This window comes from Syngnathoides biaculeatus, chromosome 15, assembly GCF_019802595.1.
Source record: "Syngnathoides biaculeatus isolate LvHL_M chromosome 15, ASM1980259v1, whole genome shotgun sequence".
NCBI lineage: Eukaryota > Metazoa > Chordata > Actinopteri > Syngnathiformes > Syngnathidae > Syngnathoides > Syngnathoides biaculeatus.
In genome coordinates, this window is record NC_084654.1 from 16,417,286 (window position 1) to 16,439,541 (window position 22,256).

The window sequence follows — 22,256 nt, forward strand, 5'->3', positions numbered from 1 at the left end:
TGACGAGGGTGAAGTCGTGCTGGAGGTGGGAGTTGAAACGCCTTCTCACAGGGGATTCTGCCAGACATTGCCAGCAGACACTCACATAACATCTGTGCCTGGCCCAGCATCTTCCCCCACCATCTTAGCCTAGTCACCACTAGGTGGGGATCATTTGACAGCTCTGCCCGTCTCTTCACCCGAGTGTCCATGACATGCAGCCACACAAGTCTGATCACACAACCACAAAGTCGAGTTTCGAAGTGCGTCCCAGGGTGTCTTGGTGCCAAGTGCAGATGTGTACACCCTTACGCTTGAACATGGTCAGAACTTCTCAACCTCACACACCTACTTTGGCTCCTTCCCTGCCAGAGATGTGACGTTCCATTTCCCTAGAGGCAGCTTCTGTAGCTGGGGGATTGGATTGCCAAGGATTGCCTTTGGCTACCAGCCAGCTCAGACTGCACCCGACCCATATGGCGCCTCCCTCTGGTGGTGAGCCCGTGGGACGGGGGAAACATGTTACCCTTTCGAGCTGTCCCAGCCAGGTTTGATGGGTGAGGCCCAGCCACCAGGGGCTCGCCTTCAAGCTCCACCTCCAGGCCTGGCTCCAGGGGCGGCCTGGTGACCCGCATTCGGGCAAGGGAAACCTACATCTATTTGCTTTCATTTCCATTGGGGTTTTTGGACCCATGCTTTGTCTGTTCCCTTATCTAGGACCTGTTTGCCGTGGGTGACCCTACCAGGGGTGTGAATCCCCAGATGACTTCGCTCCTTGGATCAATACCCAAACGCCACCGCCTCGATAAGGTGACAGGTCAAGGAGCAGAAAATCAACAATATGTTTGCACAATTCGAGCGAAGTGTTATTTATTACCAACATTGAAACTATTATTGTTTCATAATTTTCTGTTTTATTTAGAATGACATAGGCTTTGTCAGAATACAAGTATACAATAGCAATCACGTTTGTACATCAATTGCATCATAATCTTTTTAGAAATAAAGGGGACAGAATTGTATTCCTGCAATACTGAATGAAAAAGATCCCCACTTCTGCTTTATAAGGTCGTGAACGCTTTGTTTACATTTTACGGTGTGTGAGTGTGCGACGCGCACCTCTTTAGGATAACCCCCCTCACCCCACTGACTGAGACCCACCCACCGACGACCCTTTCACCCCGCCCTCCCCCACCTCGCGTGCACGTGCGTGTGTGCCTTTCTGGCCAGCGTAACATCTGTGCGTGCGTACGCGGTCGTGATTGTTGTGAAGATGGCGGAGGGGGAGACGGAGAGGGAATATGACACACGGAAAGCGAACGACGATCTCCGCGGCCGCTTCCACGGTTTAACGGTGGCCCTGAGGGAGAGCTCGCAGTCGCCGCTCGAAGCTTCGCTGATTTTCTGCCAGGAGTTTTGCCAGGTTAGCCCACTCTTTGCTGTGCGTCCCTTTGGCTTCCTGGCCGAGGATGCCCGTCTACAACAATGTAGCTAAGGAGCTAACCGCACTGTTAGCTTGCTGCTAGCTCCGAGATGGGGAACAAGGAGGGGGTCTCCTGTGCGCTTTTCCGCTCTTCGTCCGGGGATGTTTTCACTGTTGTTTATTAATTCTTCATAAAGACCAGCCATTTTGGTAGCGGCAAGTCGGGCTCGTGTGCGCGGACTATCCTTGTGTTGCTCGCATTTTCCAGGCCAGATTGCTAGCAGGAGATCAATGTTGCTAGCTGGTATGCAGGGTCCCACTGTCCTGTGCAGTGGTCATGCTGTGGAAAAAAAAAAAAGGATAGCTACGTTAGCGAGAGCTTCGTGAGCGAATGTTGGCCGAAAAAAATGCATAGAATTATCTTATTACACTGGGAGCCGATGTGAAATCTAGCCGTGCAAACCACAGCAATTCGTTTCTTTTTGATGCATTTGATCGGTTGGGGGAAATGGGCTAGTTTTGTAAGGCAGGAAAAATCAATTATATGTTGCTAAGGTGTTAGCTCAGGCCTTATTCCCTCATTTTTTTTTACCCAGCTAATCACATATGACATTCTTATTTAAAGTCGCCACATTAGCATGTGATTTGACTGCAGCTTGGTGTTATTTTGTATAGCGGCAGTGGTCCTTCGACTTCAAAACTGTCCCACCTTTCTTTTATTTATTTTCCACGACCACATATATATATATATATATATATATATATATATATATCATATGTTGGCGTGCTCGATGACCAAACAGTTCTTTTAAGATGTAATGGTTGCGTAGTAGTCAACAAAGATGTGGCTCCCATTGAGGATTTCCTGCAACTTAAAGCGAAGTTCTTTGTGTGCAAGGGAGAGTGCAGTTTGCCCTGTGTGTAACTTATTGGAAGGAGTTGTTTCTTAATAGTTAAGACAAATTAAAGAAATAAAAGAGTCGTTCAGCGTCCAAATAAAGTGGAGGGATCTTTTGGGGCTGGGGCAACTTTAGAGTGAACATTCTTGGTCATAGATGAATTGTAAAGTACGTAACATTTTGTGTCCGTCTTTTTGTAACGCTGTGTATAATAAATGGGTTCAAATGCTTGTGGAATAAAATATTTCTGTTCAATTATGTAACTATTTTGCTATGAGTGTAGTCGAGCCTATCAAACACCAGTACTATGTCATATAAAAAAATACAACAAAATATGCTTTGTTGCTATGCATAAGATTTGTTATCCCAACAAAGATGTAATTACATAAGCATGGATAACATTGCAATTTTTTTTATCATTTGAAATTATTCCATTATAAAAAATGATAAAAACGTGATTCTTGAAGAACAAATACTCCTCATCATTCACAATTTGTATTTGCCAGATAGTATGACCAGTACTTAATGATTGGACACACAAAAATATCGAATGTGTTGTGATAATAAAACTCATGTAAAATTCTGTAAATACACTGCTGTGTAAAAGTATTTGCCCCCTTTCAAACTCATTTTTCTGCAGCCAATTTTTAGGTTTAGATAGCAATTACTTTTTCACGCAAGTCTAGGTTACTTTGAATAGTATTTTTTCTTATAATAATAAAATAACCATCTAAAAAATGCATTTTATGTTTACTTGGCTTTTTTTTGTCTGATATTTACGTGTTCGATGATCTTAAACATTTAAGTGGAAAAACTAAGCAAAAAAAAAAAAAGGAGACTCTTAGAAATACTTTTTCACAGGAGTCTTTTGGTATGATTTTCTTTGTTCCTCTGACAGTGAAAGTAAAGTTTCTATTCTAGTCTCTTCATACTAAATTGTGCCCTCTATGGCGCATGACCCAACTTAGTTAATCTCTTTGTAATAACTTTTGTTTTAGTGTATGTGTACACCACACAGTAGTAAAGTAACGTAAAAGTAAAGGTATTGGGAGGCAGGGGTAGTTCAAAATAATTTTGGTTTCATAATTGTCTTTTCAATGCTACAAAATTGTTTTGTTGAAAAATAGATGTGGCTGATATACACCATGCATGTAATATGCGAAAAGTATTGTAGACGACCACAATTTATCCCACCACTTCTAGTGTCTGTTGTTGTAAAAGTGGACGTTTTAATACGGATCTTGTGTTGGATTTTTAGTATAATATGGCAGTGGTCAGAATGTGGTCCAGCCAAATGGGATAAGAAAAATATAATGCCACATACCTGTACGATGACTAGAATCAAACAACTTGATCAAAGCAATGACAACTTTTGAAGCACTTTTCTGTTGGGAATGGCGTACTTTTATCAGCTTTATCCAATTTACTGCCTTGTGCTTTCTGGTCAGGCCCTGGTGGATTATGCGGGCCGTTGGAAAACCGATGAGGATCCACTGCCTTTGCTGGAGGTCTACACTGTGGCTGTCCTCAGCTTCGCCAATGCCACCTCCTGTCTCTCCCCCGAATGTGAAAATGTGCCACTCCTACTTGAAAAGTTAACATTGTAAGTGCAAAGCCTGGAAATGGTCTTCATTTAGTATTTTCACAACATGTGGACAGTTTATTTTTTTTATTTAAACAAGATATCACCACAGAACCATCAAAGAGGAAAAATAACCATGGTTTAAGCTTCCTTCATGTTTACATGTATCATATTTTTATAAATATATGATGTACAGGAATTTAACCTTCGTCTGAAGAAACCAGCCTTAAAGAAAACAAAACTTTTAGCAAGTTCCGTCACAAACAGTAATGTCATCAACCCTAGAGAGTGGCATACAGTCAGCTGTCGTATTTTTCCCATTGGTCATGTGCTGTTCTGCATATAGCAGATTGCTTGAAAACATTGCGTTTACTGTCTGAATTAATCTTGTTTTTCCATTGATTGCAAATGAGATTTGTCAATGTGCACAGAAAATTAATTTGTTGAAAATACGAGTACACTCAAAGCCTCATTTTTCCTTAAAATGTGTCACTGTTTCTTGAGAAATGGATTAAAAGATCACTTTACAATGGGGGTGTACTCATTCAAGTGTTACATTTTGAGTATTTTGTCACTGATTCACTGTTTACATTTTTATTTTTTGATATACACTAACCTGGCACAACATTACGTACATCTTCACAATCTAGTGAGCGCCGACACAAGATCTGAATAAAAAAAAAACCTTTGCAAAGATAATGTTTTGATTGACACTTTCAGACAGGCAGTGATTAACTGCTCAAGACATTGAGGTGTGTTTTAATATTTCGAGTTTGAACTTCAGCAAAATATTAAACAATAATGCTGTCAAGGCGTTCGTGTATGATGTTCAAAATGTTAACAAACCACATCTGCTGTTTCGAAGTGATTACATAGATATACAGGACAGCAGTCAAATCGATAAACATGATGGCGAATGCGCCTTCAGCTTTTTGCCTTCAGCCCCTTCCGGTCTTCGGCTCTATCAAGCCCTGTGAAGTCACACGAGCCAGGTTGTTCTTTCGGCTTTGTGTCTTATTATTCTATGCTGTTGTTAGGGCTTATGGCCATGCTACCCCGAGAACGCCCTATCTCATCAGATCTCGGAAGCTAAGTGGGGTTTGCCCTGGCTAGTACTTGGATGGGAGACCGCCTGGGAATACCAGGTGCTGTAAGCTTCTCTCCCCGGATAAATGCAGAGGGGTTGCGTCAGGCATGGCATCCGGCGTAAAACTGTGCAAAACAAATATGAGCGTCCATCTAAGGGGACAAGCCGAAAAGAAAAGAAGATTCCATGCTGTTGTTCCTGTCCTTGCATATTTGCTGTAGTATGATTTGGCAATGTCAACATTGTTTATTGCGTGGCATTTGGTTGTACAAATGGTTCAGGCAGTGTCGAGAGGGTTTTTTAAATTTTTTTTTAGCTTTCCAAGTATAAAAGGAATACATGACCAGTGGATAGGCTAAGTAAATTGATAGGGGAAGAAGCATGGCGAGCTATTGGGGCCTAGCAAGCATTCCAAACTCTGCTGATCAATTTGAACAGGCATAGTTTGAGAAAGACTTAGTAGAAAGCATTGGATACAGATGGTGGATGCAGAGGCAGAGGTTGAAACCTGTTCCTGTGCCTACTATTTATCCCATTACAGTCGGGACATCAGTCTTCAGCAAGAAATAAATCTTGGAGCTGCCACAGTTCCGTGGCGCAGACAAGAAGTAAGGATTTCCTTGAATCTACCTAGGACTCTCGCAATTAGTAAAAAATACTCATGCGGTACTTTTCAGTAATGTAGTCTGTGCTTTTGCCTATATCACAAGCCAACAGACATTCCGAAGACTTTCTGTGCAGCATGTTATAAAGCTATTTGAGCGAGGGGAGCACAATATATAGAAATACTGCATACCAAGTAAAGGCGTGTGCCATGTCAATGAAACATATGAATATATAATACTCATAGTCGTATGAAAAAATATTGGGACACCTGGAGTGCCATTATTTGTAGCCACAACTCTATAAAAAGTCATGCTTTGGACATACTGTTACATTGACCCAGTGACCCTCTTTCTTTTGTACAGCTGCTCCTTGACTGCTTGTCATTCTCACGTTCCAGCCGCCTGATTGGCTATAACATAGGGTTTGACAATGCCAATTTCAGTTTTCTACTCCTGTACATCAAAATCTTCCTCTATTCTAACACATTGCTCACCATTGTGCATAGAGTGGAGCGTAGATGTGTTTGTTAATTGCAACGTCACTTCTGGTAGCCCGTGCGATGGATCGAATAACCACAGCTCAGTGTCTTTAGGTTCAGATATGTTCAGGGAGTGCTCAATACACTTGCGAAAAAACACATTTTTAGCCAAATTATAGTTGACAACTTGCTGGAAGCTATGTGCTTGTATTACATAACATATAAATAATCCAAATATGAATGTTAACTAAACCCTTTTTCATCTGACCCTTTTAACACTTGTGTTCTATACCAGTGATTCCCAACCAGTTTGCTGTGGGACGATAATGTCCCCTGAGGACTCTTAAGGTGTGCATCGATCAAAATTCACTTAATTGATGAGAAAATTATTCATGAAACATAATGGATCTTTGTTCATCTATCCATGCCAGCGATGTTGAATGACAGATAGAAAAATTAAATGCTCTTCCATTAGATTGCAGAAAGTACATAGTTCACAGCTGGATCCATTTTTGGCAACATTTTAGTTTCTAGTTGTGCCGTGAGTTTTTTCCACATATAAAATATGTGCCTTGGCCCAATAAAGGTTCAAAATCACTGCCCTATACAATTGGATAACAGATGATATTCGGATAGAACATTTAAGAATTGACAGTATGCTTGACAACAACAAGGAGACCTTGTTGTGCATCTAGGTTAATCATGCACCAAAATCCACTTGTAAATATATTGAAATAATATGTGAAGTAGTGCTGCATTTACAACTTGACGCTTACACACAACAAATCCTCATGGGTCAGAACAAATACGCCCTACTCACAATCCGAGCTTCCACAAGTTTTTGAGACCCCGATCCAAGAGCTTTGTTTAAAGCTCTGTTGTCCTGACAAAAATCATGCTGATCCGATTGATTCTATTAATTACAAATTATACAAAACAAAAGCAAAATTTTAACTGTAAAACACTGTTACTATATGGTTGACTTTTTTTTTCAGTGACGTAGATATGGACTCAGTTTTATTACCTTATTTTATCTTACTGCAAGGGGGAAAATATTGGGAACACTTCTTAGTAATGGAACCACAAAAAGAAACATTGTTAAATTCATACTTTTCTGATAGCTTCAATCAAAACTTTAATATTATCTTTGTAAATGTAGATAGCTCCTGAATTGGTGCTCATTAGGTGGCAACGGTGAGGTGGTAATTCTAGTAATCCTCATAAATCTAGTAATTGTATATAAATATAGACACAAAAGCAGTATGCAAGCGTTTCATCATTTTGTAACTACAGAGAACGTCTGTTGTCATACACACACACACACACACACACACACACACACACACACACACATTATTGCGCCATATTTCCTGTTTACCATGGATGAAAAATGACATCACAGCACTGCTCTACATTTACGAGGTTGTACTTGCAGGCGACAGTGGTGATGTGACCTAAATGTGGTCTTAACAAATTCTGAATGTTTGGATTTGCAGGAGCTGTGCGGAGCTGGTACTCTTACTGCCCCAGCACATCCCTGGTGCCTTATGGGAGGAGTTTCAGTCCTCCATGAAGGTCAGTATCCTCTCAGCCGTCAGTGGGCTTCTTGGACACTTATCTTTGCAGAGATAGGCCAATCTGAAGTAATGGCAACGCAGCTGAGTTTAGCTAGACTTAGAGAAAATACATGGATATACACTAGGGGTATAACACAAAACGATTTTAATTGAAAAATTGTTTTTCATTACAAAGATGTGATTACACTGAGTAATGGATATGTTTAAGTACAGCTTGAACACGTCGATGGTTCGATCTAAAAAGACTTTATTTGGTTACCTCAGTTTGTGCTGTGCTTTCAGTTTGTTGAAGAGAAAATGTTAGGGAAATGCATGGAGGAATATCAAACTCAGAGAGACAGGATTGAAAACACTCACAGCAAGTTTAAAGTCTAAAGTGCGGAAGAAATTTAGATTTTACATGAATAATGGAGGAGTGCATAACCACTTGCAAAGACTGAAACTGATAAAGTACACTGGTAGCACTACAAATCTCCAAACCCCTTCCGTGAGATGACATGGGGAAACAGGCAAGGAGGAGGCTACCACAGCTATCACAAGGACAGACAAAGAGGCAGAGATCCGAGACTTCTTGCAGCCAAAACTCACCCACAACTTGGTGAGAGAAACTGTAATAATGGTGTCAGTCACAGTTTGTTGGTAAGGATTTAAAGCTTTACTGGCCATTGTCAAAGAGAATGAGGGCTTTTGAGGCATGATTAAAAACCAGGGATGTCCCAATCCCAACTTTTTCACTTCTGATCCGTTACTAGCATTGCAGCTTTGAATTTTGTTTTATCCGTGACAACGGTCTGATCCAATATCAGCAATAAACCATTCTTCCATAGATTTTCTACACCACTTATCCTCACTAGGATCGCAGGTATGCTGGAGCTTATCACAGCCAACTATGGGCAGGAGGGGGATCGGATGGGGGTACACCCGGAACTGGTTGCCAGCAAATTTCAGGGTATATATAAATAAACAACCATTCGCACTCACATTCATACCTCCGGACAATTTACAGTCTTCAATTAACCTACTGATCATCTAGAGTACCAGGAGGAAAACACACACAGGCAAATCCTTAAAAATAACTTCAATAAAATTAGACTTAACACCAATCTGATTGGTTTGAGCGATACCGGGGCCAACAGTTAGTGTTTGATGCTGATCACCTTTAATGTAATCGTCCACGTCATTGATCGTCACCACAAAAGAGATTTACTCCATGTCGCCATCGTATAAAGCTCGTGCACGTGACGTCCCGTTTTCACCGCGCCATATTGCCGGTCAAACTGAGTTGCTCGATATTGTGGGAGACATTGAACCGGAGGAGAATATTTACAATACCCGAGACCTGTTGTGCTGTTGCTTGTCACAACAGACGAGACAGATATTCAAAGAGATCATTTTATGGAATACCATCTGAAAAGACCAGAAAATATTGATGGATTTCGGCAATTAAACATGATGGATGGTGCCCAATAAAAATACACACACGTCTGTGTAGCAATCGCTTTATTTCAGGTAGGGATTATTCTTCTCAATCTCAAATTACCAAGAAGTATTTATGATGCCAAGTTGCCTCATTTGAGAACAATGCACATTAAAAAAACTGTCGCAGAAGTTTGCGGAGGTTAAGTGTGGCCGCAATCACTTCTGTGTATGTTCCATGGCCAGTCCAATCAAAGTTAATGAATGCAAGTTTTGGGAAAAACCAGGGGTCATTTATTTAAACATTGGTATTTGTAATGAATACTAGCGGAAAAGATCGATGGATTCCGGCAAAGGTTAATGTGCGGCCGAACGCTTCCGTGTTCACGAGCCGTCAGCTCATCACTATGTGGGATTTATTTCTGACGAGAACAGACCAAGCAACGAAGTATTTGTATGCATCCAGACTTTCATACGCTTTCAAACTTTTCCGTGTAAATCTTGATTTACTCACTAGATCCATGTGTATATCCAGTTATCCAAGACGAGCGGAAGTGAATTAACAGTCCAGTTTCTTATCGGCGAAAACATCGACTTCGGCATTAAATACGGGTCCTCTACGCCGGGTTTATCAAACCTTTCCACGTACCTTCGATTATTTTCACCTTCTAAATGTCTAACGGTATCGGACAAGACTCTGGGCATCATGCTAAAAGACATTTTCGTGTCGTCTCCAACCAACTTAGCATTGAACAATGCTTTGTGAGACTGGCAATATGGGAAGGTAAACTAAAGTCATGTGATTTTATGACGTAGGTGCATAAGCTCTAAACAGTATATTTCAAACCATCATCCACAAGGTCCAAAATATAATCATTCATTCATTTTCTGGACTAACTTTTTTTGAGGCATAATCTTTAAGTTTTCCATCTTGAGTTGATATGCACAAATAGAAACAGAGTACCTACATCTCCAGTAGTGATGCAGGTTAGAATGAGATGAAAATTCTTGGATGAAACAAAAATGACAAAACAAAAGCCCGAAAGACTGAAATAAATTATTGTGCCAATTATTAGTACAATTGCATTTATGGCTAGAACTTGAAAACTGCCAGTCTATAGAAATTCACTTCCAGAAGAATTTGTTCAAATTTCCATATTTTAAAAATTATTTTAAGAACGTGCGACACGGTGGCGCAGCTGTAGAGCTTTGGCCTCACAGTTCTGAGGACCGGGTTTCAAATCTCGGCCCCGCCTGTGTGGAGTTTGCACGTTCTCTCCATGGCTGTGTGGGTTTCCTCCCATATCCTAAAAACATGCATTAATTGGAGACTCTAAATTGACCCGAGATGTCTTTGTGAGTGCGATTGTCTCTGTCACTTGTGATTGGCTGGGAACCAGTTCAAGGTGTACCCTGCCTCCTGCCCGATGACTACTGTGATTGGCTCCAGTACTCCCATGACTTATGTGAGGATACGCAGCTCAAAAAATGGGACTTGCTTTTTTTTCTACCAAACGTTGAATTGGTAAAGGCATATTAATTTATAAATGGATATTTTTGACGACGAGATGTCTATCTCATATACTTTGAATGGGCCAGCAAATGTGTCTGTCAATACGTGGTTGATGCAATAAAAAAAAAGTAACAAATATTTAAATCACAATTCAGCAAGGAATAAGATTATGGACTAATGATTATGTTGTGCAATTGAACCGTATGCAAAATTATTTTTATCCTACTACATGATATACTGCAATAACTGTCCCATTGTATCATTCTTGACAAAATTTTGAAAATATAAAAATTCAGACATATTTGGAGAATTTTTTTTTTTCGGAAGTGAATTTCTGCAGATTCCCAGCACTGCATAATAATTGTCCTCAGTGTCAACTTCTGTCTTTGAAAAAAGTAATGTCTGAAAAATCCTTCTCTCTTCTAGTATTTAGAAAACGGAATACATTTGGAAAAGCTCAAGTCTGATTCCATGTCAGACAGTGAGGGGCGGGGGCTTGCAGAGCATATAGCAAGATGATGTATTTTTATGTAGTGTATGTAAACTTCTCGTTTCAACTGTATATTAGAATTATTATTTTGTGTGGGAAACCGTAAGTATATAGTCAGTGACTTCATATTCATTTGTGTTCTATTACAGTTGGCACACAGCCTTTTGCAGGAAAGTGGGAGTGCACAGCTTCGCCCTCTTTTTGCTCTGGCACAGCAAGATGGCATCTGGTCCAACACCACACTCAGCAGCATCTTGTCCAACACGATCCCTCAAACTGAGCAAGGTTTTTGCCCATTCCCTCACATAGTTGATTGGACATTGTTTATATGTCTTCCACATGTAGTTTCTCATTTTTTCTCTACCTTCTTTCTTATTGTTTAGTTCACGAGTATCTTGAGTTGGAAGGTCCCACGCTTCTCAGCATGCGCATAAAGCACCTTATCAAAGTAGACAGTGCTGATAAAGCAGCAGCCCTAGCAAAGATGTGCTCAGAGTATCCAGGGTATGAAGGAAAAGGGAACTTCAAACAAACCTACTTGCTCTGCATTTGCATGACCAAAAGTCAGGAGCAACTCATGGAAGAGGTAAGAAGCATCTCATCTACCATTTTGTTCCTCGATTAGCCTGCATTTCCCATCATCAGCAATAAACATTTTACGGTGTTTGGGTATCCATAAGATCTGATGCAAAAAAAAAAAAATTCTCCATGTTTGACTTATAATGGGAAAATTGCTTTATTCAGCACTGTTACCTATGGAACAATTGATAGCGAAGCACAGCTCTGACAAGCGTACTATGCCATAGCAAGTTGCAAAGTTTTTGCATCCCTTCCAATCCAGCCTTCCGGTCACATCATGTGGGCCGGTCAGCCAAACTGTGGATTGCTAGTGACATACCAACATGGTCCTATCAGTACAGTGTCTAATTGGGGTCCCTCAAGAGGAAGTAAAGCGTGCCAGCTGCCTGGCTAAGCGGTGTGTATGGAAGTAAATATGTGGCACTAGGATTTGAATTAAAAATACCACTGAAAATGTTATGTTGTATTTTTGTATACATATTTTTACTACATTTTAAAATTCACATTTTTATTTCAAAGTGATCACATTTTCAATAGGTGTATTTCGGTTTAACTTTTCAATGTTATCAAATTCAGCAGATTAAAAAAAAAATCAACCTTTCAAAATATTTTCAGTCTCCTGAGATTCAACTGGCTAAAATTTTGTGTCTGAAATTCAACTGGCTAAAATTCGCTGTTTGAAATTCAATGGCTAAATTTAGTGTAAAAAAGGCCGGGTTACTTCAGGTCACAGACATTAACAAAGGATGTCAGAACCCAACACCCAGCCAATCCAGTTACGCTCTCTTAAGTCATGTGACGTCACATAGTGGCACATATTTACTTTGATTGGCGTGGCTTTGTACAGTTGGCCCAAATCTCAACTTTAAGCCCATTGGCTCATTTTTAACTGAGACAAAACCCCAACGACATCAAGGCACACTTAATTTCACGACACCTCGAATATTTTGAGCTCCCTAAAAGATATCATTTCTCGTACCTGGTCACCTGTGCTCCCAAATGTGTTCAGCCAACACCATAGAGTTGGAGCGTATATGTCGCCATTGCGTCATTGTATCCTTTGATTCTACTCTGGTAGAAGTGTCAATCATAAACACACACTGTATCGTTAATTTAGCGTATTGGTGTGCCTTAGTTTACAGTCTGCCTGTATTATACTCCACAATCTCCACTTTGCTGCAGCACATAATTTGTTGCTGCTCTTAGTTTCCAGTCCATATGAAATTTGTTTCCTGACTGTGGCCTATGGCCACATGGTGAGAAATAAATACAGTAAATATGAATACTCTTCCTCCTCCATGTTGTTGGATGTACCCTTCAATGACGCTTTGAGTTTCTGGAGTTTCTGTATGGACTGCTTTAAAGTCAAATACTTCAGTAATTTAAAACATATATTTGATAGTAAAGATGTTTGACCCAACTGTATCTGGCAGAACAGTATTTCAAACAATTCTAGCCACCTTTTACCCAAGAAACTTATTCATTGTGTTCATGTCAAAGCCCCTCATTAAAATTCTCTTGTAGGGGCAGGCCATGTTTTAAAACTGCAGGCCAGAGTCAGCTCGTCAGACAACTTTTAAGCCCTCTTTACACTCCAATGTTCGCGCGGTCGACAACGCCCACATTGCATCAAGTGACATACGCATTCCCCTGCACAGCACCTCTGCATAGCTTGCCACGCACGTCAAAAAAATGTTTCTGCGCCGAAAAAGCCGTGTGATTGGTCCATTTTAGTCACATGCTGTGATGACGTAGTCGCTGTTCTTCCCAGCTCGACATACTCCCTACGTCGCTGCCTTCTTTATTGATAATAATTATTTTTTAAAAATAATAATCAGTAAATATTATATTATTAGATGTATCATTTGGTTATTTAGGCCCATCTCGTCAAGCAGACACTTCCATGGTCACCATTGCTCTTGCTTTGTTCCTTATTATGGAACGGAAAGTAAAAACTGCTACCAGAAATGGCCAAAATGTGCTGAGGAAACTCCACACTGTGGCTTCCTAGGCCAATACCAGCTGTAGTGACGCCGCTGACTTTGAGAAAGCAAACTCCGTGATGGATAACCACAGTGACTTCAGCGTGGTCAAATTTTATGATTTGAAACATAATTTGCAACAATAATCCTTCACGGTGGCGCAGCTGTAAAGCGTTGGCCTCGCAGTTCTGAGGACCGGGGTTAAAAACATGGCTCCTCCTGTGTAGAGTTTGCATGTTCTCCCCGTGCCTGCGCGGCTTTTCTCCGGGCACCCTGGTGTCCTTCCACATCCTTAAAACGTACATTAATTGAGACTCTAAATCGCCCCTAGTTGTGATTGTGAGTGCCACAATGGTCTGTCTCCATCTGCCCTGTGATTGGCTAGGAACCAGTTCAGGGAGTACCCTGCCTCCTGCCTGATGACAGTTGTGATGGGCTCTAGCACTCCCGCAACCCTTGTGACGATAAGCGGCTCAGAAAATGGATGGATGGATGAGTACTTTCCAAATTGTAGTTTTGTGTACATCCAAGAAATCTGGTTATGGCCACAGAATGCTGGTCTGGCCCACTGCAGAGCTATTTGGGGTGAATGTGGCTCATGAACCTCAGTGCGTTTTGACACCTCAGTTTTAAACAAACCCTTAAACATTTTGCATACAATCACCATACCACATACATGAAATTGCTGTTTCTTTGGCTTACATAGATATCATCAATAGACTGCAAAGATGCTCTGGAAATGATCTGTAACTTGGAGTCAGAAGGAGATGAGAAAGGAGCACAGTGCTTATGTTCTGCCTTTCTTAAGCGACAACTTCTCCAAGGAGACGTTTATTGTGCCTGGTAAGTGCTGATGTTTGTTTGGAACAAATACCCTTAGAACTCTTGCTGAAGAACTTTCAAAGTTGTCTGGGGGATTTTCTATTTCAGAGGAACAGAAACATCAGTATAAACACTCTCTCGAGCAGAGCCAAATAACTTATTATTGTTAATACTTCAAATACTGTCATATTTTTACATTGGCGTGTTTCTATGCATATCTTTATGGTACACCAGTTTGTGGGTAACTTTTTACTATAGTTTGGTTGTTTTTCTCGACAAATTCAGTTCTTTTAATCAACTTAATCATTTTACAGGGAACTGACATTGTTCTGGAGTAAGCTACTCATGCGTTTGGAGTGTTCGGCCGACTCCTTCCTCAGCCACAGCAAAGAAATGGCTCTTCTCTGCAGAAGTGTCTGTCACATTTTATTCCTTATTAAAGTCATCCAGAATGAGGTAATGACTGATTTAGTATGTCAAGTGAATTTAGCTATCCACTTTAACAAACTTCTACAAATCTTTTGTTCTGTCTGTCCTTAGGTTGGTGAAGTGGGGCTTCCGGTTTGCGTGGAAATGTGCATTCAAGCTCTGAAAATGACCTCAAGTGACCATACGGATAGCAAGTCGACGATCTGCAAGACTATTTCCTGCATCTTGCCAACAGATCTTGAAGTAAAGCGCGCATGCCAGCTGACTGAATTCCTCCTCCAACCTACTGTTGACTCTTATTACGCTGTTGAGTCACTCTACAACGAACCGGATCAAAAGCCTGAGGAGGATGGGAGTCTGCCGGTGCCCAATTCCTTACGCTGTGAGTTACTGCTGGCCTTAAAGACAGAGTGGCCTTTTGATCCAGAGTTCTGGGACTGGAAAACCTTGAAATGCAATTGCTTGGCACTGATGGGTGAGGAAGCAGCGATCGTGTCATCTATTGACACGCTTAACGACACAGATGAACAAGAGGTGGAAAGTACACATGGAAAACTCCCAGACTACAGAGACCTGGAGGACTTTCTATTAAACACTACAAATGAACTCAACGAAATCACAGATGAAAAAGAAAAAAACAGAGAAGCAAAGAAACTCCGGGAGCAAGGATTTGTATCGGCTCGTTTCCGAAACTGGCGAGCCTACATGCAGTATTGTGTTCTGTGTGACAAGGAGTTCTTGGGTCACAGAATAGTTCGGCACGCTCAGAAGCATTTTAAGGATGGAGTGTATCTGTGTCCTATTTGTGCAGACAGCTTTGATAGTAAGGAGGTTTTAGAGCCACATGTAGCATCTCATGTCAAGCAGTCTTGTAAAGAGCGACTTGCTGCTATGAAAACCGCAAGAAAGGGGATAAAACTACCGCAGTCTCCTAAAAGTATGAAATGTTTTCCCACAGCAATTAATACTCCTGTCAATAATGACTCACAAACTGGTGTCCAATCAGTGAACGTTGAACAAACTACGTCTGTCCCACAAATAAGTCAAGATTGCTTCTGCCCCGTTAAAAATTGCTCCAAAGCATTCAAGTTTTTCCGCAACCTCATGGCTCATGTCAGGTCGCACAAAGACGACGAAGAGGCCATGAGGTTTTTGGAGATACAGAAACAAAAAGTGGTGTGCCAGTATTGCAGGCGGCAGTTTGTCAATGTCCGACATCTAAATGATCATTTGCAAATGCACTGCGGCAGTAAACCATACATATGCATACAACTGGGTTGCAAGGCCAACTTTAATTCAAATTCCGAACTTCACATGCATAGGAAAACACACTCAGAATTTAAGGCCCAGTGTATGTTTCCGAACTGTGGGGAGATTTTCAGCGAGGCTTACCTTTTGTACGATCACGAGGCTCAACATTACCTTACCTACACCTGCCCGACAGATGACTGTGGTAAAATATTCTACTCGCAGGCTCAATTCTTATCTCACCAACAGGTTCACAATACCAACAATACAGTCAACAATGTGGTAGTCATACATGAGAACCCTCCCGTCATTCCCAGAGTTGAAATGCCACAGGAGAATATGGCATCCCAAGAAGACACGCATTCTGCTGTTGTTTGCCTTGATAAAGGTAATTCACATGCGTTCACAAAAGAAGCATCAAAGGGAAACACATCGCCATGCAGTTCCCCAGAAGTTGCTAAAGACCTCATTCCTGTGAGAGTCAAACATTCGATTGAAAACATGTTGAATTCTGTGGGGCATATCCAACTGAAAGATCCAGACAAATGTTACACTCCACTCACAAATCCGAGCTCAGCACCAGCTGACTTGAAAGCAGCCCCTGAGACTTCGCATGCTCACCAGGAAATAGTAGAGGAAGCAAACATTCCCCTCTACCCTGTCCCCAGTGCTATCACTCTCATGGCAAGTCCACCGGGCGAAGGTCATAAAAACATACAAGCCGATGAGTTTCAGAAAGCAACACCGCAAATTATTTCTCCCACCCAAATCAAGATAGAAATTCCTTCGACAGAAATCCCTTCTTCACTGCCTGGATACACACCAAGAATGCCGGCTGTATCCAGTAACGGGGAAAACCTGCACAGCTGCCCACATAATGAGTGTACAAGGGCTTACAGTACCAACAAAAGTTTGTCGAGACATGTGAAGAAGCAACATCCTGAAATCTTCGAGGACTGGAAGTTAGCCAAGAAATACAACAAAGTGGCCAAAATTACAGCAAAAAAGGCACCAACTGGAGTAGCTGCACGCAAACAGTATCCCAACGGTGACAGCAAGATTCCAAATCAGCCACCAAATCAGCAAGGACCTCTTTGTAACAAACCTGGGATGGATCAAATCGATTACCCCGCAGCATGTTCAACCTCACCTTCTCAGTGTTATCCTGGGTCAATGGACCCTGTGCCCATCACTCCAATGGTCAACCCCACAGTGTATGCATCCTGGGGGAGTTCCACCAATACCGGGGAACCCAGTCAGCCCGATGTGTCCCAGTCCTGGTCTTCACCCCCAATGAACAGCTGCTACCCAGATACCTTCAACATGAATGAGTACCCCTCCCGCAGCTATCCTCAGTGGCAGCCTGATCCCTATCCAACCACAGCTTCACTCCCAGCTGAAAGAGAGCCCTCAATGGCAGCTTTACAAGGATCAGTTGGGTCTCACGGTCCTTCAGATTCAAGTTTGATGTCCCAATACTTATCCAGTTCATTGATGCTTGACAATGGAGGGCAAATGCACAATGGCGTAAATCAATATGGACTAATGCCTCCCGATGGCAGGAGTGTTTCAGTGGATGGAAAGAAAACAAATAGAAACTTGGCAGGACAGTCAGATAATGGGGACAGCGTGTCTACAATTCACAGTCTACCTGAAGGAAGTTACCACATTCCCTACCCTCAGAGTGATAAGTCAGTGAGTCAGAGTTCACCTGTTGACGTTCCCATGAAATGTCTGAGTCCAGAGGCCCAAGAGACATCGAAAGAGTCAACAAAATTAATTAAAACAGAAAACATAGCAGTGTCTGGATATGAACATATGGACAACGCTGTGGATGGCATGCTTAACCCACAAACCATCACCACGACTGACTTCAATTTTGAAGGGGACTGTACTAATGTGGAATGCGAAGCTACTGATGATAAAGATGAGGGTGAGGGCCAAAAAGCAAAACGTGGTAAGCTAAGCAAGCGAACCAAATGGCCAGCAATTATAAAGGACGGAAAAGTCATTTGTAGGAGGTGCTTCAGAGAGTTCACAAGCACAAAGTCTCTCGGAGGTCATCTGTCCAAACGGTCACAGTGCAGGCCTTTAGATGAAATTGATCTGACTGCAGATCTGCCGACATCATTTCTTGATTTTCTCAATGACCCACATCTCCCAGAAACTAATGGATCCATTTTTAACTTGGCAAATGGTGATTTCCCACAGGATTCATGTACCTTGACCCCTCTAAATTCTTCCATGGCATTGAAACAAGAACCCCAACATACAAATATAACTGACTTCTCAAACATTTCTGCTGCTGACCTTGAAAGTAATCAAGAGAAAGCAGGAGGGCTTTCTTACACTGCTCCTGATCCTCCTCATCAAGAGGATCATTTGATGGAAATATCCAATGCCTTTCAAAGGTTGGATTTAATTGAAGCTGCCCAAGAAAAGATGCGGGGTAATTTGTCCTTAGAGCAAAATCTCATCCGTTGTGATACAACCTCCGACCGTAAAAAAAGCAAACCCATGCCAACCAAGAAAGATGACAAGGTTTTGGCAAAAATTTCCAAACCTTTTAAATGCGTCAAGGAAGATTGTGAGTACTCATTCATGACAAAGGAGGCATTATTCAGACATTTAAATAAAATGCACGATTACACCGCTGGTATGATTGAAGAACTGAAACGAAGTCCATCCAAATTGTCTCCTTACTTTTGCCAGATTTGCTCCAAAACCTTCACAAGAACAACGGGCTTGAGAATTCACTATGAGAAGGTCCATCGATTATCAAAGGCAGAAGCACAAAAGTACAAGATAAGTGCTCGAAATGGTCGACAAGCTGTTCAATCAAATGATATTTCGTGCACAAGGGAGGCTGATCCTGACACAAGTGGTGTCACCAAACCCACTGTTAGCTTTCCGTATATTAAACAAGAGCCCCTCGACATTGAAATTGAACCTCAAACTGACAGTGGAGACAAATCAGAAGCTCCTCAAATTGCTCCACCAGGAAATCCTGTAAATGATGCCCTCCCACATGCAACATCAACTGTCACCTGTTTGCCATTGACTGAAAGTTATTTAGATGGTAGACCGTTGGTTGAGAGCATGCAGGCAGATCTTGAAACGTCCCAGGAGCAGCTGACTCTGGCAGTTGCATGTCCAGATAGCCAACAGAAATTTGGTTTAACAGAGAATTGTGATCTCATGAAACAAAGAGAACATCCCACAGTCAGCAAAATAAGAGAACCTAAATTCAGCCTTCCAACTGGCTCTGCCTTATCGTCCCCAGAAAAACCAAGCAGCTCCAAAAGCACACCTAATCAAGAGGAAGTCCACAAAAAGCTTCAAAAAAGAATTGGGCTCAAAATGTGTGATGCTGACAACGCCTTCAGTCCCTATAGACCATATCGCTGTGTTCACGAAGGATGTACTGCTGCATTCACAATCCAGCACAATTTGATCCTTCATTACCGAGCCATGCATCAGTCGTCTCTACCCCCGAGCAAAGGAGAGAGCAGTCCCGAGAAGATGAGCGTACCAAATGGCCAAGAGAGCTATGACATTACAGGTAAAGATCACGAAGTCAGATGTCAAGTGAAAAACTGCTCACGGGTGTTCATGGGAGTCACAAGGTTATTGCAGCATTACCTTTTGCTTCACAAATTCACCCGCGATAAAGCCACCTCAATGATGGCCAGCATGGCCATAGGGACCTTCAACTGTGATCGGCCTGAGTGCGCGCTCCCCTTCAGCTCAGTGGACAAGTACATCGAGCACATAAAAAATTTTCACAAAGAAATTGCCATCTCGGAGAGTGGCTCAGTCGATACCACATTTAAGTGTGAGTATGAGGGATGCGAACGCTTTTACTCCACAAAGTCTAATCTTCTTCGCCACCTGATAAAAAAGCATGAATATGTCTATAATCCAAAATCAAGTGATGGAAGAAGGAATAGATCCTTAGTGCTGTTCCCAGCAATGAACAACGGAAAAGAAAATGTGGAAAACAAATTCAAAATGAAGAAGAAAAATCTAAAGAAGAAAGATGGGAAGATCTTTGAACATTGGACCAATTTTGGGAAGCCCACTCTTAAAACCCACGATGAAGCGTCAGCCATGTGCATTAAGAAGTGGCCATTGCAATATCCATGCATGCTCATAGGCTGTGATACAATTGAGGAAGCTGAAAAAAGTATTTTTAAGCATTATGTGACACACGGCCTCACCGAGAGATACATCGAAGACCAGAGGAGCCAGTTCATTTTCTGCAAAAAGTACAGATTCAAAGATGCAGACAAACCCGAGGGTGGATCGTGCACGTCCTCAGAGGAGACGGAGCCAGAAGAGGGCGACAAATCCACTGAGCTAAACATAGAAGAGGAAGTTGAAAAAATGGGCCCGGAGGACAGTAAGCTTTCGAACGACGAAAGTGTCGAGTCTCAAGTGTCAACTGGAACAGAGGGCGGAGTTAAAAGAGGGCGTCCCAGAAAACCCGTCAATCCAACACCAGCTTGTCCTGAGAGGATGCAAACCCTTCGCAATCGTACGACTGTTAGCAGCTCAAGAGAGAACTCAAATCCTGGCACCCCTGTAGCCCAAGAACAACAAGAGGAGGCGAACACCATGCCGTCTTTCAAACCTTTAGGACTGGAGGACTCTTTTCTCAAGTTCTTGGAAACTTCCGAATCGGCGCACCCCTGCAAACGCAAACTGAACGACAAGCCCACTGTCGAGTTGCCATCCAAAAGACGCCCAACTCACAAACAGAGGACTGCTTTGAGAACTAAAACAAGCGATTACTTTCGAGGTTGTGAGAAACTGGTAGACTTTAGAAATCCACATAATCTCAAATCAGTGAGCAATGTGAAGATAGTCATGGATAAAACGTTTTCAAACGGTGCTGATCTTTTGCTCAAGCAGCTACAATACATGAAGCCCATGGTCATGATAAAAAAGTGGCTTTACAGCGGATCATAGCCCCATGTTTTATTTCCAACTCCGTCTCACTCAGGATTTGAGAAGTATGCTGCAGAATGGTTTGACAATGCATCAAATTCCCAACTCTTAACAGTCATGGTCACAGTTAATGATGATATGGCCTATTTTATACATCATAAAGTTAAATGTCTTGGATGATTTTATGTATGTTAGTCCTAATAACCAGGTAATCCATAGGGCATAGATTTTAGATTCATGTTTGTATTTATGCTTAGTACTGAAGATGTTTTTTTGCTAAATGGATACTTTTAAAGAAAAAATGTTTTTATATATCCCTATGGGATTTAATGTTTTGTTTATATTTATTTCATCCTTTTTTCAACACTAGTAGACCTATCTGTAATATTTACATGTCTTCCACAAAGTGTTCAATAAAATGTTACTGTTTTTTTTTTTTGTAAAATACTGTCTGTGAACTTCGTGTGAATGGCATATTGTCAGCAGGATAAATTCTTTGCGAATACAATAAGTAGTAATTTCGTGTTACTGAATTTATTAAGACTTGAAAAAACTCACTCAATTAGGCTTATAAAAACATTTAAAAATGGGTAAAATTAAACTGCAAGAATACAGTACATTTGCTTTATTTTGGTATTAATATATAATCAAGGCGGGTCGGTTAGACAGTCTGCCTCACAGTTTTGAGGTCCGAGGTTCAAATCCCCAGCCCTGGTTTTTTGGAGTTTGCATGTTCTCCCCGTGCCTCCTTAGGTTTTCTCCAGGCACTCTAGTTTCTTCCCACATCCCAAAAACATGCATGAGAGGTTATTTAAAGACTAAATTGCCTGTAGGTGTGGATGTTTGTGTGAAGAGTAGTTTACGTGTACCCAGCAATTGGCTGGCAACCAGTTCAAGGTGTACCCCACCTCCTGACTCAAAATGGGTGGGATTGGCTCCAGCACCCCATGACCTTTGTGAGGATAAGCATCTCTGGAATTGTGTGGATAGATATATAATCAATGCAGTATGCATACAACAATGCGCCACACCTTAGGTTATGGTTTATAGTTCTTAAATTCCATGAATTACAATTTATATATTTCTTTCGAGCGTCACCACCACCCCAGTTGTCTCCAATTATACAAAATCATGAGGCACTTTGAGAGAAATGTTCCTGTTCAGAGTGCGCTCTGAGAGGTGTTACTATTTTGATC

General features: G+C 41.6%; 1 protein-coding gene and 1 pseudogene across 1 annotated transcript; both read left to right on the plus strand.

Moving 5' to 3' along the window:
- The first annotated feature begins 1,070 nt into the window (after positions 1-1,070).
- On the plus strand, positions 1,071-21,493 carry znf292a (zinc finger protein 292a). The gene is made up of 8 exons (XM_061843955.1): positions 1,071-1,402; positions 3,750-3,904; positions 7,551-7,629; positions 11,200-11,335; positions 11,434-11,636; positions 14,318-14,454; positions 14,748-14,889; positions 14,974-21,493. The coding sequence occupies exons 1-8, from the start codon at positions 1,253-1,255 to the stop codon at positions 21,079-21,081; spliced, it is 7,110 nt and encodes a 2,369-aa protein (XP_061699939.1). The 5' UTR covers positions 1,071-1,252; the 3' UTR covers positions 21,082-21,493.
- On the plus strand, positions 4,922-5,040 carry LOC133513884 (5S ribosomal RNA; annotated as a pseudogene).
- Positions 21,494-22,256: the final 763 nt, after the last annotated feature.

Coding starts and splice junctions, on each gene's coding strand:
- znf292a (XM_061843955.1), top strand. CDS start 1,253: ATGGCGGAGGGGGAGACGGAGAGGGAATATGACACACGGAAAGCGAAC. Junction 11,336..11,433: donor GATCCCTCAAACTGAGCAAG/GTTTTTGCCCAT, acceptor CTTATTGTTTAG/TTCACGAGTATCTTGAGTTG. Junction 14,455..14,747: donor GGAGACGTTTATTGTGCCTG/GTAAGTGCTGAT, acceptor ATCATTTTACAG/GGAACTGACATTGTTCTGGA.